A 16,948-nucleotide genomic window follows, 5' to 3' on the forward strand; every position below is an offset into this window, starting at 1 on the left:
GAAAGCCAGTGCTTCTGAGTTTATCACGTCCACCCTCACGACACCAACGTCATCTCCATAATTGTCACCATCACTTTCATCACTGTTCCCAGCATCATCAGCATCAGTACCATTATCAATATCACCACCATCATCACCATCAACATCACCACCATCATGTCAATATCACCACCATCATCACCGTCAACATCACCACCATCATGTCAGTATCATCACCATCATCATATCAATATCACCATCAACATCACCACCATCATTGTCGTCACCACCATCGCATCAATATTACCACCGTCGTCACCGTCAACATCACCACCATCATGTCAACCACCAACATGGTTATATCAGTATAACCATCATCATGTCAATATCACCACCATCATGTCAATATTAGCAGCATCATCATTAATATCACCATCAACATCACCACCACCACCATCGTCACCACCATCATCACATCAATATCACCACCGTCATCACTGTCTACATCACCACCATCATGTCAATATCAGCATCAACATCACCACCATCATGTCAGTATCAGCATCAACATCACCACCATCATGTCAGTATCAGCATCAACATCATCACCATCATGTCAGTATCAGCATCAACATCACCACCATCATGTCAGTATCAGCATCAACATCACCACCATCATGTCAGGATCAGCATCAACACCACCACCATCATGTCAGGATCACCACCATCAACATCACCACCATCATATCAATATCACCGCCATCATCACCATCAAGGTCACCACCACCATCACCATCAACATCACCACCATCAATATCGTCACCCCCGTCATCATGACCACCATCGTGATCACTCTCCTTTGCTGTGGACTGCATTTATGTTCCTCCAGAATTCCTGTCTTAAAGCTCTATCCCCACCCCCATTGTGGCTTTATTTGGAGATAGTCTTGTTGCCAGGGAAATTAAGGTCAGATGACGTCACGGCAGTGCGGTCTTAAAACTACAGGACGTGTGACCCTGTGAGATGTTTATTACCACCCCCAGTTCTGGAAGTCCACGATCAGCCTGCTGGCTGACCTGAGTTCCTGAGGCTGGTCTCTTTCCGGCTCATCCTCACCGTGTCCTCCCGTGGTAAAGAGAAATCTCTGTCCGCCTCCCTCTTCTAACAGGGACATGAGTCACGGGCTTAGTCCCAGTCTTCTCTTGATTACATCTTGCAAGACCCTGTTCCAAGCAAGATCACATTCACGGGTACCAGGCTTTCGTTAGGACTTTGTGGTTGAACACAGCTCATCCCAGTATGGCTGCCATGGTGGGCACTTGGGAATATGAACGTAGCACCAGCTGGACATCTGTTTTCCAGGGCAACGTCTCTCTCCTTGGATAACAGCCTCCTACCCCGTGAATGTGTTAGTCGCTTAGTTGTGTCCGACTCTTTGCGACCCCGCGGACTGTAGCCCCTCCAGGCTCCTCTGTCCATGGGATTCTCCAGGCAAGAATACTAGAGTGTGTTGTCATTTCCTTCCCCATGGACTGCAGCCCGCCAGGCTCCTCTGTCCATGGGATTCTCCAGGCAAGAATACTGGAGTGGGTTGCCATGCCCTCCTCCAGGGCATCTTCCTCACCCAGGGATCGAACCCGGGTCTCCTGCATTGCAGGCAGATTCTTTACTGTTTGAGCCGCCCAGGAAGCCCCCTGTCGTGGTGGAAATGCTAACACAGAGAAAAGCAACACCGGTGGGTATCACCTTGCCTTCTCTCCACGAGCTGAGTGAGTGAAAAAGAGAACACCAGAGCATCGATAATTCACAGCCTGGACCAGCACTTTTCCACCAGCATCGAAAGCTGTTTCTGTCGTTGGCTTTCCATATTTCCTGCAGTCAGAAGCTTGTTTCTATCGGTGTATGCGTCTGTGCCCAAGAGGATTGGGAAAAGTTTTTAAGTATAAAGAGAATTCTCTTAAGAAGACAAATCTTCCTGCTTTTCAGTAACTGCTACGAACGTGGGTGTACGCAAGTCTGTTCAACTCCCAGGTTTCTGTTTTCCTTAGGGATATTAACTGAAGACTGACATTTCTGGGCCTTTTGGAAATTCTGTTGTAACGTTTCACGGAACTGCAATACTGCTTCGAGATGTAAAGTTTTAAGAAATTTTGCTGCATTTTGGAGCTCTTTAAAGAAAATGTATGCCTCTCTAGCTCCCAGGAAGCGTGGAGCCTTTTTGGAAAAAGATTTTGCTTCAAACAGATATGGAGAAGGAAATGGTAACCCACTCCAGTATTCTTGCCTGGAAAAGTCCATGGACGGGGAAGCCTGGCGGGCTGCAGTTCGTGGGCTTACATGACTGAGCATGTGTGCCTGAGGTTGGAGGGAGATGGGTTGGTAGCAATAAACTGTTAGAACTAAAAAAAGGAAAAAGGTGTCAGGCTACCTGAGTCTACTTGGAAAACTGCTAAGTCATACAGCCTTCGATGTGTGGGCCCCTCACCTGAGGTTGCCGCCAGACAGAGACTCAGCTTTCCGCCTGTAAGCGGAGACACGGGTATACTTACCTGCTACCGCCTCCAGCTGCTCTGGACCTCACAGCTGAGCCCCGGGCTTGCAGCTGTATTCAGGCAACCTTGGATGTGCCCCCCAGGCTGGAAATAGAGCACAAATGGGATTGGACAGCAGAACTAAAGAATTCAGTGAGCCAAAGCGACAAGGTGATGATAGTGGGTTTTTTTTCTTTTTAAAAAAAAGCTTGCTGGTGCAGGAGACTTTAGGAGACCGTTTCTCTGCTGGGTCTGTCTTTGCTGGTTGGATCTCCAGCTTTCAGCCCAATGTGCTGTGTTGTTGTTCAGCCGCTGAGTCTTGTCCGACTCTTTGTGACCCCACGGACTGCAGCATGCCAGGCCTCCCTGTCCATCACCAACTCCCAGAGTTTACTCAAACTCATGTCCATCGAGTCGGTGATGCCATCCAGCCATCTCATCCTCTGCTGTCCCCTTCTCCTCCCGCCTTCAGTCTTTCCCAGCATCAGGGTCTTCTCCCTGCTGTCCTCTAGGTGGGGCCAAAAGCTAACTTTTCTGCAGATCTCAGCTCATCTGGGGGAGAAAATCCTTTCTAAAGTTCTCAGCCCCGTTTCTACCGCAAACATCCCAGAGCCCCTTAACCTGAGGATTTTTAAAAGCCGCTGCCGATACTGGCGGGACAGTGAACCCACAAAAGGTCAGCACACACTTCAGACCTTTTGCAGAGAGGGCAGAAAAGATACTTCACTGATGTTTTGCTTTTCCTCTCGGAGAAGAGAGCCAGCTCGTTTATTTATAAAGCAGACATACGGGTTCCTGACAGTCACTTCCAGGCACAGCGGGCTTCATGAGTCGGTGGCTTGAATCTTTTTTCATATCGTTTTATGGGGAATCAGGACTGTGAGGGTTTTGCTTCTGAGCAGTGAAGGGGATCACCAAGAACAACACACGGCTGTGATAACAGGACTGTGACTTCGAGTCTGTTTTGCTTAATGAGTGTTTATAAAAGGAAGCAGGGCTTTCCTGGTGGCTCAGACTGTGAAGAATACCTGCCAATGCAGGAGACCTGGGTTTGATCCCTGGGTCAGGAAGATCCCCTGGGGAAGGGAACAGCCACCCACTCCAGTATTCCTACCTGGAGATTTCCAGGGACAGGGGCGCCTGGTGGGCTGCAGTCCACAGGGTCGCAAAGAGTTGGACGCGACTGAGTGACATTCATCATTTCGTCATGATCATAAAAGGAAGAGATAGTCAGGGGAGACAAGGTTACTGTCTTTATGTATGGGGTAGGATAAAGACAAGGACCTGCTGGACAGCACAGGGAACTCTGCTCAATGTCACGTGGCAGCCGGGATGGAAGGGGAGTTTGGGGGAGAGGGGATACATGTATGTGTATGTGTGGCCGAGTCCATTCACTGCCCACCTGAAACCATCACAGACAGCATTGTTCATAGGCTATATGCCAACACAAAGTGAAAGTTAAAAACCTTCAATTGGAAAAGAAGTGTTTATAAAAGGAAAGAAGTCACAGAGAACAGTGTTGCCATGTTTATCTCCGGGGCTGGGGTCTTAGGTCTCTGCGTAGGTTACTTCAGTGACGTAACCTCCCCGCTCCTGAGATGCACGCGTCGGCCAATCACAGCTGAGTTCTGTGGACACCCACCTCCCTCTTCTCTTCCCACAGGACGTGGACCCTCTGCGGGACCCCCGAGTACCTGGCCCCCGAGGTCATTCAGAGCAAGGGCCACGGCCGAGCGGTGGACTGGTGGGCGCTCGGCATCCTGATATTCGAGATGCTGTCAGGGTGAGTACCGCTTGCGTGGGGAAGATGCCTGCGGCTCCCTGCCCTGTTCGCTTGTTCTGGGGGGGGCTCAGCCCCCAGGATTTGATGCAAGGGGGTCAGCGGACGGACATACTTGGAGTGGCGTCTTCTGACAGTTTCCCACTGTGGGTGATGATGCTATGAATGACCATTCGGCTTGCTTTCAAAAGAGGAAACAGCAGGAGCTGGGAGGACCAGCAGGGCACGTCTGGTGCGATCTTTTGTCTCAAAGTGTCCCTGTCTGCCGTGAACATGTGATTCATTACCCACCCATCAGTGTGGAGTGGTCCCCAGAGCTGGGTGTGATGTTAGCCGCTCAGTCGTGTCCAACTCTTGGAAACCCCATGGACTGCTGCCCGCCAGGCTCCTCTGTCTTGGGATTCCCCAGGCAAGAACACTGGAGTGGGTTGCCGTGCCTCCTCCAGGGGGTCTTCCCGACCCAGGGATGGAACCCAAGTCTCCTGCATTGCACGCAGATTCTTTGCCATCTGAGCCAGCAGGGAAGCCCCGAGCTGGGTAGCGGGCGTGTGGATAAAGAAATCCTCTTCAGGACGTTCGGAAGGAACAGTGTTCCAGAAAGGAAAGAGTGTGTTCTTTCCTGAAAACCCCAAATGTGCCTCGGGGGATGTTTGGAATTCCATTGACCTCCCCGGTCCAGATTCCGGAGAGAGGCACCCTATATCAGCATGATTAACCACTCAAGTCTGGCATTGCTGTGAGGTGTTGCTAGGAATTCCATGAGGCGGTAAAGAATCTGCCTGCCAGGGCAGGAGAAGAAAGAGATGGGTTCGATCCCTGGGTCGGGAAGATCCCCGTGGGGAAGGGGAATGGCAGCCTGCTCCAGTATTCTGGCCTGGAGAATCCCATGGACAGCGGAGCCTGGCGGGGCTACAGTCCATGGGGTCACAAAGAGTCAGATACGACTGAGCCCGCACGCACACCGTTTCCCCACAGGGCAGACAGCACAAGCATCTTCCCCGCAGACGTCCGTGGACCCGATGCTTCCTGGCATCCTGCGCTCACCAGGCTCTTTTGTTGGACGCTGTGCTTGGCGGGCAGGTGGGGCGGCCCGCCCAGGTCTCTCCTCCCCGCCTGCCCCTCCTCCATCCCCTTGCCCTTCCCCAGTTCTTCTTTCTCTCTCTCTCTGCTCAGACGCCTCTGTAGTCAATCACATAGACCAAAAAAAGCCCTTCCGTGCACCGCAGCCCAGGAAGTCCCGGTCAGAAACAGAAGGCTGAAAGGCATTCCCTACGCTATCAGAAATGCAAGATGTTAAAGAAATGTGAAATGTAAAAAGAAATGTAAAATGGTACATCTTTCTGCACCTGTGCGTGATCGGTGTTCCACCCGTGTCCCAGCAGCGGGTGGGTGTGTTCCTTCTTGACTATTTCTGACCAGCAGAGGGTAGCGTTGCCCAACCGTTGAATCCCAGCGGCCGGAGCACTTTTACTAGAAATGACTTGCTGTGTCTTCTCTTTTGTCTCTATTATTATGGGGGAAAAAAAATACTGTCGTTTCACGGAATATAATAATATGGAACGTCGTAGCAAAGATCATGTTGGAATATAGTATACGATTGGAACGTATGTTGTTGGAAGATAATGGCATATTATTACAACATATGGGGCTTCCCTGGTGGTTCAGACGGTAAAGAATCTGCCTGCCATGTGGGAGACCGGGGTTCGATCCCTGGGTCAGGAAGATCCCCTGGAGAAGGGAATGGCAACCCCACTCCAGTATTCCTGCCCGGAGAATCCCACGGACATAGGAGCCTGGCGGGCTACAGTCCATGGGGTCTGTAGCCACCAGGAACGTTGAGGTAGGTCAAAGATGTCTATAAAAAAAAAGATCATGGATAGATGATGGGGGGAAGAAAATGGCAAAATTGGCATGTATTTTTTTGTGTGTGGCGGGGGGAGGTGGTTAGATACTCTGAGGCATGTGGGATGTTCCCGGGTCAGGGCTCGGACCCGTGTCTCCTGAGTTGGCAGGCAGAGTGTTTACCGCTGACCCACCAGGGAGGCCCTGATGTGCATTTTTTAAAAAGAACGTTTGTTTGGCTGAATTGGGGGTCAGCTGTCAGTTGCAGCCCGCCGGCTCTTTCATGGTGGCCTGCAGACCCTCAAGTTGTGTTGCTTGGACACTGTGGATCCAGCACATCAGGCTCACTTCATCATGGTCTTAGATCCTCGACCAGAGATGGAACCGGCGTCGTCCGTGTCGTGAGGCAGATTCTCAACCACTGGACCGCCAGCAAAGTTCCTGGCCGTGCATTTTTCTAAGATGAACTGCTGGAGCCTGCCTTCGTGGGGCAGTACAGGCGGTCCCTCTGTCTACAGCTCGCCACGGCTGACTCCCTGCCCGCTTTATTAAGACCTTCGCCATGTTGTCAAGTAACTATCCTCCAGTTAAATTAGTCAATTAAAAAAAAATACTTAGAAGGAGGCTTCCCTGGCAGTCCAGTGGTTAAGACGCCGAGCTTCCACTGTGAGATACGTGGGTTTGATCCCCGGTCAGGGAAGTGTTACCCCGTATCCCATGTCGTGCAGCCAGTAAGTAAAGAAAATTGGGGAAAAAAAATTGGAAGGTTTCTGTTGGGTTAAAGATAGACGTTTGAAGATACTTTCAAATCTGGGCGGGCGTCCCTGATTGCTCAGTTGGTAAAGAATCCGCCTGCAATGCAGGAGACCTGGGTTCCATCCCTGGGTCGGGACGATCCCGTGGAGAAGGGAAAGGATACCCACTCCAGTATTCTGGCCTGGAGAATCCCATGGACTGTAGTAGTCCTTGGGGTCACAAAGAGTTGGACACGACCGAGTGAATAAACACACACGTTGGATCTGGGCACCGTCTTTGGCCGCTTTCTGCACTCCGACGTCTCAGATATGCGTTCCTTCTGCTTTTTCTCTCCGGCTGGATCTGTGGGCGCTCCCTCGTGATGAGTTTTTTCCGCTCATTAAAGCTACTGCTAGAATACCTCTCCCATGACGGTGGCGTGTCACGCCAGCTCCCTCGGAGCTCCGTATGCCGCGTTCTCCGGGAGCCCGTGGAGGAATGTATGACGCGTTTTCTCCCGGGCCCGCTTCTTCATGGAGACCGTCCCGCGGCGTGTGCTCATTCAGAGCCTCCACTCAGGGCAGGAACACCAACCCCCCCGGCCACTGTTGGAACCGGCTTCTGGCTCACGGGCGGAGGCCCGACTCAGGGGTTTGTTCACTCAAAGGCGTTCACACTCGGCGAGGACTGGATGTCTCTGGGCCTGAGTAGGTTCGAGATCCACGGAAGCTGCTTACTCTAGAAGTGCAGCTGGCCGGGCTAGTTGTAGTTAAGAGACCGTCGTGGGCTTCCCAGGTGGGCTCAGGGGTGAGGACCTTGCCTGCCAAGAGAGGAGACGCAGGTTGGATCCCTGGGCTTGGGAAGATTCCCCTGGAGGAGGAAATGGCAGCCCACTCTGGTGTTCTGGCCTGGAGCATCCCATGGACAGAGGAGCCTGGTGGGCCTACAGTCCACGGGGTTGCAGAGAGGCGGACGCACCTCAGTGACCAAGCAGCCGTCAGCGAGTGGCCACACAGCTGGTCACAAAGGCTCATCATGGTCATTGCATTTTCTACATTTGCCTGCCCTCTGCTGTTGGGACAGAGTGCTCCGCGCTTGGCCCCTGGGAACCATGCCTTCATAGCTGGCCCTGAGTCATCCGTGACTCCCGGGTGAGAGAGGAAAGTGCACACGGAAAAATAGAATTCTCTTCTGCCCATGCCAGGTGGAAGGAGCCATCCATATAAAGCCTGGGGCTGTTCCCCCCACTGGCCGCTAAAAATAAGCCGTTTCTATGTTTCTAACAGGTTTCCTCCGTTTTTCGATGACAACGCCTTTGGCATTTATCAGAAGATTCTTGCTGGCAAGATAGACTTCCCCAGACATTTGGAGTTCACTGTCAAGTAAGTCAGCCGTCTTCTCCGGTCAGTGGGGGCGTTTATTTCTAAAGCCCCTGAGAAACGGCCCAGTGGAGGCGTCCTTGGAGGGATGACACCTCACCTCTCCATGAGTCGCAGCCGTATTTTACATCTTTTGAGATAACGGGTGTGTGTATCATTAGCAAATAAAGGTCGTTCATCATCATATTGAATAAGGAAGCAGTTCTGTTATTCGAGAAGAAGGGCCTTGTTCCTCCCAGCAAGCTTGGCGGCTGGTGCAGGCGTCCACGACTTTGCCTGCTAAGTCGCTGTAGTCGCGTCCGACTCTTGGCGACCCCATGGACTGCAGCCCGCCAGGCTCCTCTGTCCGTGGGATTCTTTCTCCCGGCGAGAATACTGGAGTGGGTTTTCATGCCTTCCTCCAGGGGGTCTTCCCGATCCAGGGATCGAACCCGGGTCTCTGCATCTCCTGCACTGGCGGGCAGATTTTATACTGCTGAGCCGCCGGGGAAGCCCTTGTATGTGTAAGTACTGTGAGTGATTACGTTACTTAAATAGAATTTTTAAGGGGGAAATAGAAGGAAATGATTTCTTGAAACACGCTGTGACGTAACTGTGTTGAATCCTCGTCTGCTGTGTGAATACAGGCTTCTCTATCCTTCTGGGTTCTGATTTTTTGTTGTTGTTGTTCACTTGCTCCGTCGTGTCCGACTCTTTGTGACCCCATGAACCGCAGCACACCAGGCCTCCCTGTCCATCACCAACTCCCAGAGTCCACCCAAACTCATGTCCGTCGAGTCGGTGATGCCATCCAACCATCTCATCCTCTGTCGTCCCCTTCTCCTCCTGCCTTCAATCTTTCCCAGCACCAGGGTCTTTTCTAATGAGTCAGCTCTTTGCATCAGGTGGTCAAAATATTGGCGATTCAGCTTCAGCATCAGTCCTTCCGGTGAATATTCAGGGTTGATGTCCAGTGAGTCAGTATTCTGATATCATCGGCTATTTAGAAGGAAAATCTCTGTGACCCAGCACACACAAAAATACTTCCGTTGCTTCTGGGAAGGCAAGGACGTCCAGACAGGAATCCCACAGATAAGTAGACCCACCAGGCAAAGCGTGATGACTGATTATGGTAAAATCACATGTTGTGTAGTTGGCCGGGGTTGGCCTGGCAGGTATATTTGCAATGAAGGTCAGACATCCCCAGGGCAGAGAGAGTTTCTCCTGCTCATGTTCAAAGGCTGTTTGTCTCTACGTTGATTTGATCAACCTCTGTGCCTTAGCTGGGTTGCAGCTCTGCATCGCATAAATTGTTTAGGTTGTCTAGGAACAGATAATGGTGAGAAAGGGGCTTCGCAGGTGGAGCTAGCGGTAAAGAACCCGCCTGCCCATTCACGAGACACAAGAGACGCGGGTTCGACCCCTGAGTTGGGGAAGATCCCCTGGAGAAGGGAATGGCAACCCACTCCAGTGTTCTTGCCTGGAGACTCCCACGGACGGAGGGGCCTGGCGGGCTGCAGTCCACGGGGTCGCAGAGAGTCAGACACGACTGAAGCGACTTAGCAGTCAAGAGTGGTGAGAAAGGAGCGCCAGAAGATGTTTAGCCAACGTGCAGACCGACCCGCTGGGCGGGTGTCCCTGCCAAACTGGATTTTATTGCTATTGACCTGCTCTGTTCCCACATTTCAATGTTTCTCTGTGTCTGTCTCCTTCCCCTCTGAAACAGAGACCTCATCAAGAAACTGCTTGTTACCGACAGGACGAAAAGACTGGGAAACATGAAGGTCAGTATTTGCGTCCGCATATGTGGAACGGTAGGGGCTTCCTACTCGATATTTGTAGTGAAAAGTCTGCCTGCCACTGCAGGAGACGTAAGAGACGTGGGTTCCATCCCTGGGTTGGGAAGAGCCGCTGGAGCAGGAAATGGCAACTCACTCCAGTATTCTTGCCTGGAGACTCCCCACGGACACAGGAGCCTGGCGGGCTGCAGTCCTCGGGGGTTGCAAAGAGTCGGACATGGCTGAGCATCTCAGCACGCATTAAGTGGTACTCACTTTAAATGCCTCTCATCTGACTTCAGACATGGTCAGCAACGGCAGAACAGTCTTGCCCATTCCTTGGCCAGATTTCAGATTTGATTCACCCAGAATCAGGTCTCCACATCCCTCCAAAGAAGCCAGTGGCTCAGCAGTGATCTATAAGCTAACTAATCATCGCTTTCTCTATTTACTTATGTTTATTTTTTCTTTTTTAATTTTCAGTGATGGATAATTGCTTTACGATATCATGTTGGTTTTTCTGCCACACACCAGCCCGAGGCCGCCATAGGGATACCTATGTCCCCTCCCCCTTGAATCTCCCTCTTGTGATTCACATAGCACATGGTTTACCCCTTTATATCCGACAAGTCGGACGGCTTTTGTGCTGTGTTTGCAAAATGGTGCACCTGTCACCACCGTTTTAAAGAACAGGCTCGTTCCTTCCAAAAGAAGCCAGTACCCTGTAGCTGCCACTTCTCTGAGGTTTGCGGACTTCCCTGACGGTCCGGTGGTTAAGACTCCAGGCTTCTGCTGCAGGCAGCCCGCTTCCGACCCCTCGGCTGGGGAATCAAAATCCCACACGCTGCAAGGTCTTGAGGAAAAAAAAAAAACCCATCTCTCAAGTGAGACATCCTCAGTTTGCATCGTAGTCACGTGGCTTAATCTCTCGGCAGTGGTGAGCAGATGACATCACTTTATGAACCTCATTTTATGTGTTTGGAAAAGTAGCTCAGGTGGTGAAGCTTCTGCCTGCCAATGCAGGAGACCCGGGTTCGATCCCTGGGTCGGGAGGATCCCCTGGAGGAGGAAATGGCAACCCACTCCAGTGTTCTTGCCTACACAATCCCTATGGACAGAGGAGCCTGGCAGGGCTACAGTCCATGGGGTCACAAAGAGTCAGACACGGTTGAGGGCCTGACACACACACACACACACACATAATGAGCCACAGCTTCAGCTGAAGGAAATGTCAAGGTGAAAATCCCACTTCACGTTGGGAGGGCCTGGACCATAGTTACGCTTTGGTCTTTGTGGTCCAGAGCTCTATACGCGTGAACACCATGTTGTCGTTTAATTGCTCAGTCGTGTCCGACTCTTTGCAACCCCGTGGACTGTGGCCCGCCAGGCTCCTCTGTCCGTGGGGTTCTCCAGGCAGGAATACTGGAGTGGGTTGCCATTTCCTTCTCCAGGGGAGCTTCCCGACCCAGGGATGGAACCCACGTGTCCTGCATTGGCAGGCGGGTTCTTTTACTGAGCCAGCAGGTAAGCCTTGAACACCATGACTGAATTTCTGTCTGTAATGAAGAAAAGCATATCATGATGCTCAGATGCCTTCACTGGCAGTTTTCTCCGGGGACAGTGGCTCAAGCCCTAGCGAACCCGTGTTTCCCTCTGTGTGGAATCGTACGGCGCCTCTCTGTGACACGGGCTTTCCTGTCCTGCCGGCCTTCTCTGCGCTGATGACGGGTGTTCCTTTTGCAGAACGGAGCCGAGGACGTCAAACAGCACCGGTGGTTCCGGCTCGTGGACTGGGGCGCGGTCCCCGAAAGGAAGCTGAAGGTACGACCAGACGTCAGTCGGCCGGCTGGTACCCGGGGAGGCCTCAGGCTCTCCTGAGTGCAAACTCGGGCTCTGAGTCTGTGGCTCAATTCCTTGGGATGAATACCTAATGGAGTGATTCAAATCGTTACTAAGTTCACACTGTTGAGGGAAGACCTTGGCTGAAGAGTCGCGGGCTTCCCTGGAGGCTCAGTTGGTAAAGAGACCTCCTGTGATGCATAAGTCCCGGGTTCAATCCCTGGGTCAGGAAGATTCCCCTGGAGAAGGGACTGATAAACCACTCCAGTCTTCTTGCCTGGAGAATCCCATGGACAGAGGAGCCTGGCGGGCTGCAGTCCATGGAGTGGCGAAGAGTCTTAAAAGAACCATCTCTACCTTAATTGAAAAATTACAAAACAAAAGCTATACCAAGGTCAGTGGTTACAGTAAAGATCAGTGGTCCCAGTTCAACCCAACAAGTCTAATCATAAAGTTTTAAATGTGAGAATTATCAGAATTAACAGAGCAAGAAGTGCGACAGTGTTGTTGGAGACAGGACGCAGATAGACTTGCTCGATGTTCAGTTTCTGCAAAGCTTCAACTTGCAAAAGACGCAGTATGTGCAAAGTGCAATGGAATGAGGCGTGCCGAAATGTAACAACTTCCTGGGGCAGACTTGCCCCATGCTAGATTTCTGCAAAACTTTGATTACATTTTTTTAAAAAAAAGGGAGTATGTATGTGTGTGTGTGGGCGTGTGTGTGTGCGCAAGCTTAATCACTGAGTCCTGTCCGACTCTTTGCAACCCCATGGACTGTAGCCCACCAGGCTCCTCTGTCCATGGGGATTCTCCAGGCGAGAATACTGGAGTGGGTTGCCATTTCCTCCTCCGGGGGATCTTCCTGATCCAGGGATGGAACCCACGTCTCCCGCATGGCAGGTGGATTCTTTACAGGGTGAGCCACTGGGAATCCCAAGAACACTGGAGTGGGTAGCCTATGCTTTCTCCTGGGGTTCTTCCCGACCCAGGAATCGAACCAGCATCTCCTGCATTGCAGGCGGATTCTTTACTAGCTGAGCTATAAAGTGCAATAAAACTAGGCGTGCCTGAACGTAGCAAGCTTCCTGGTGCAGGCTGTCTCCTTGCAAGGTTTCTGCAAAACTTTGATTTATTCAAAAAAAAAAGCAAACATACATAGTATCTGTATAGTGCAATAAAACTAGGCGTGCCTGAATGTAACAACTTCCTGGTGCAGGCTTGATCCATGCAAAGGTTTCTGCAAAGCTTTGATTAAAAACAAAACAAAACAAATATAGTATGTTAAAAGTGCCATAAAAAAAGTCGGGCTCGCCTGGAGGTTAACAACTTCCTGGTACAGACTGGCAATGTTTCTGCAAAGCTTTGATTTGTTTTAAAAAAAAAAACAGTATCTGCAAAGTGCAGTCACACTGAAGCGTGGCTGAATGTAAGATCACCCGGTGAGCACAGTTCCCCTCTGACCACGGCGCTGTGTCTTTGCTGGTCCCTCAGCCCCCCATCGTCCCCAAGCTGTGCGGTGAAGACGATACCTCCAACTTCGAGGCGTATCCCGAGAACGACTGGGCTTCTGCCCCGCCCGTGTCACAGAAAGAGCTGGATGTCTTCAAGAATTTCTGAGCTCGGGACTCCCCCGCCTGGAAGGTAGATCTGTATTTTATGTATTGATTTTTGCAATATCAAGGCCTCTTTTATTTCATTCACTCATTCTATCACTTGAAAGTATGTCAAAGTGTTAGTCGATCAGTTGTGTCTGACTCTGTGTGGCCCCGTGGACCGTAGCCCACCACGCTCCTCCATCCGTGGGATTCTCCAGCAAGAATACTGGGGTGGGTTGTCATTTCCTCCTCCAGGGGAATCTTCCCAACCCAGGGATCGAACCTGCGTCTCCTGCATTGGCAGGCGGATTCCTTACCATCTGAGCCACCCAGGAAGCCCTGTATCAGTTGAATTCTGTTTATTTTTAAATTTCTTATATAGTTTTTTTTTTTTTTTTTTACATATACATGTATTTCTTCTTTCTCAAATTCCTTTCCCATATAGGTTATTAGCAAGTACTGACCAGAGTTCCCTGTGCTAGAACAGTGGGTCTTGGTGGGTTGAAGCACACTTAGATTGTGAGTCTGGGCCCCTGTAGATTTTCTTCATCACAGAATGTTTTGTCTGATGGTGAGGTCCTATGGCAAGGTACCAGGAAACTGGGACCCACTTTTGTTTCTGTCATGAATCTCTTTTCAAATTGTGGACGAACTCGGGCTAGTTCTATGGAACCTCGAGAGCCCACCTTTAATAAAACCCTTTCAATTTTACTTCATCCGGCGTTCTCGTTCCGTAGAATTCAGGCTTGGGGGTCTTTGCCGTAAGAACGTGAAACGCATCTTTGGCTGCTTTTGCACTACCGTTGTTTGTTGTTACTGTTGAGATGACAGATGTTCCCCGGGTGTTTTGGAAACTTAACAAAATCCAGACTTCCCTGGCAGTCCCGTGGGTTAAGACTCCCTGCTTCCAGTGATGCACGTTCGATCCTTGATTGGGGAAAGAAGACCCCCTGTGCTACACAGGGTAAGCAGAAGATAAAAAAGAATAAACATTTAGAATAAAAGTAACCAAGCCCTTTGTTTTATTTCATGCCAGACACAGGGTGATCTGAGCCTGCCGGGACACACAGTGGCCCCCGCCATGGGTCAGGGTCGGCCCCCATGGCCAGCCCGAGGAAGCATCTTCTTCTTGGAGGAAGGATATTTCCACCTTTGTATATGCCCGGATGTGTATAAAGAGATTGCAGAGCTGTTGACGTTCGTGGCCCTGGAATTATTTAATCTACTGGAAATCGACTGCACAGTAGGACACTTTGAACATTTCATTTGGTTGTAGGTTTTCTGCTTTTTAGCCCTGTGTGTTCCTACTGGAATATCTTGGTTTCGTTTTTTTTTTGTTTTTCCCTCATAGACTTGACTTTTTATGTTTGAGCTGAACTTGTTCAGATTTAACCACAAATTGTGTGTGTGTGTGTGTGTGTGTGCGTTTGCTCATGTCTGTGTATAAAAAAGGCGGTATGCTTGGAGCTCAGAAATTGTGTAGTGATGTACATGTTCCTACTTTCCAGAGATAATATTTATGTTTCAGATTTTTTCTTTCTTTTTTTTTTAATGAATCTGTTCTCTTGCCGGACACAATTTTAAAAGTTATGATATATGCATTTTGTATCATCTTATATGCATTTTATGGTTATATCCTGTAACGGTCTGTATCCAGTATGTTTAGTGGTTTATGTTTGGCAGCCTGGGGTCTTGAAACCAGAATGCAAAGGAAGGAGATGTGAGTTTGAATTTTACTGCAAGACTAAGCCACTGACCGCAAATGCTTTTCGAGGAATTTTGTCTGTGGCGTTAAAAAAAATTTCAGACTCTGTAGGGAGATGGCTAGCTGTTCGTATTCCAGGTTCAATTCCTGGACCAAACGTGCATCTCCTGACATGGAAGAGTCTCTTTTCAGCATTGGCTCGAGGAACTTAAAGCACATGTTTTCCTTTTCCCCTTTGGTTTTGGGAAAAGCAAGGAACGGCAGGGACACGATGGAGCCGTTTGACCCTTCCTCAGTTCTGCTTGCTTTCACTTCTCCTCCTCAGCGTTCGCTGTGTTTCTGGTTTCACAGATACACCGGGCCTGTGCCGAACAAGCCTGGGGGAAGCTTTCCTTTTCCCTTTGGACCCAAGGGGCCGGGGGGGGGTGGCGACCGTGGACCCTGTGGATCACGAACGCTAGGTATTGAGCGTGTTGCTGTGGGCGAGGGTTGCTGTTGACGTTTGCGTCCCCCCAGGAGCAGGGCTTGGTCAGAGGCGCCTCACTCCATGCCTTCTTAACCCTCCTCTTTTCCTTATGCTTTCTGATGCTGAGCTTTGCTGTGAAAGACACCTAAGTGGGCCGTGCTTCTTCTGTCGACTCAGCTGGAAAGACAAGCGTGGCTCGGACCCGTTGTGTAAAATCCGGTCGTAGGGTCCAGCCAGGCCCTTGCCCGGCGGAGGTCTGTGCGTTTAAGCAGTCGGTTCTCGAGCCTTCAGTGGCTGCGGGGGATCGCCCACTGGACCTCCGAGACCCCCCGTCTCCCGAGGCCCTGCACCCTCGCTTTCCCCGTGGGAGAGGTTCCGTTCCTCGGCCCACAGGGTTGCAGGCGGAGTGTGCCCTCGGGATGTGTTGCTGCAAAGCGTTGGGTGCGCCCTCAGCTCTCAGCTGCTCAGGTCTCTGCAACTCAGGTATCCTTGGGTGACCTGGTCAGTTCTTTGCTGTCGACACTGTTTCTTCCTGTGCTGGGGGCCGGAACGCTGTGTCTTTCTCAGCTTTTCCTTCCCACGCTTCTGCAGGCACACCTAGGGGTGTGGAGAGCTGCTGTTTGGGAAAGTCATAACAGTTTTTTTTTAACGTAGCACAAATGTCAGGGGACATACACGTGTATGTCAGATTTGACCAGTTGCACCCTGAAGAATGGATGCTTTTGAACTGTGGTGTTGGAAAAGACTCTTGAGAGTCCCCTGGACTTGCAAGGAGATCCAACCAGTCCATCCTAAAGGAATCCAACCCTGAATATTCATTGGAAGGACTGATGCTGAAGCTGAAGCTCCAATACTTTGGCCACCTGATGGCGCAGAGCTGAGTCATTGGAGACCTTGATGCTGGGAAAGATTGAAGGCAGGAGGAGAAGGGGACGACAGAGGATGAGATGGTTGGATGGCATCACCGACTCAATGGACATGAGTCTGAGTAAGCTCCAGGAATTGGTGATGGACAGGGAGGCCTGGCGTGCCGCGGTCCACGGGGTCGCAAAGAGTCAGACACGACTGAGCGACTGACCAGCAAGAAGCAACTCCTGGATCGGAAGACAAGGGGTGTGTGTGCTTGAAGGAGATACGAAGGGAAATGACACCTATAAAAGCTTTGAGCCGAAGGTGCTAAATCACCCCTTCTCGTAAATGACCTCGTCTTCAAAGAGCAGTCCATTCCGTAGGCAAGAGTGAGTCCAAGATTTAAGTAAAATAAACCTTACAATGGGCAACTCATTAAAAATTTACTTTCAAACGGTGCACTTGGACAGATGTTCCCGGAGAGCTGTTAT

General features: G+C 50.7%; 1 protein-coding gene across 3 annotated transcripts in view; it reads left to right on the top strand.

The window, feature by feature from the left end:
* PRKX (protein kinase X-linked) overlaps positions 1-14,932 on the top strand; it is a 52,686-nt gene extending 37,754 nt beyond the window's left edge. For 2 of the 3 annotated variants that reach the window (XM_043895718.1, XM_043895720.1), the window contains exons 4-9: positions 4,174-4,293; positions 8,154-8,249; positions 9,952-10,009; positions 11,747-11,824; positions 13,334-13,483; positions 14,474-14,932. In XM_043895718.1, coding sequence (XP_043751653.1) covers positions 4,174-4,293; positions 8,154-8,249; positions 9,952-10,009; positions 11,747-11,824; positions 13,334-13,459 — 478 coding nt within the window. In that variant the 3' untranslated portion in view covers positions 13,460-13,483; positions 14,474-14,932. The remainder of the gene's footprint in view (positions 1-4,173; positions 4,294-8,153; positions 8,250-9,951; positions 10,010-11,746; positions 11,825-13,333; positions 13,484-14,473) is intronic. The other variant, XM_043895719.1, reaches the window with a different exon arrangement.
* Positions 14,933-16,948: the final 2,016 nt, after the last annotated feature.

The sequence above is a fragment of the Cervus elaphus genome, chromosome X (assembly GCF_910594005.1).
Source record: "Cervus elaphus chromosome X, mCerEla1.1, whole genome shotgun sequence".
In the NCBI taxonomy this organism is placed as follows: domain Eukaryota; kingdom Metazoa; phylum Chordata; class Mammalia; order Artiodactyla; family Cervidae; genus Cervus; species Cervus elaphus.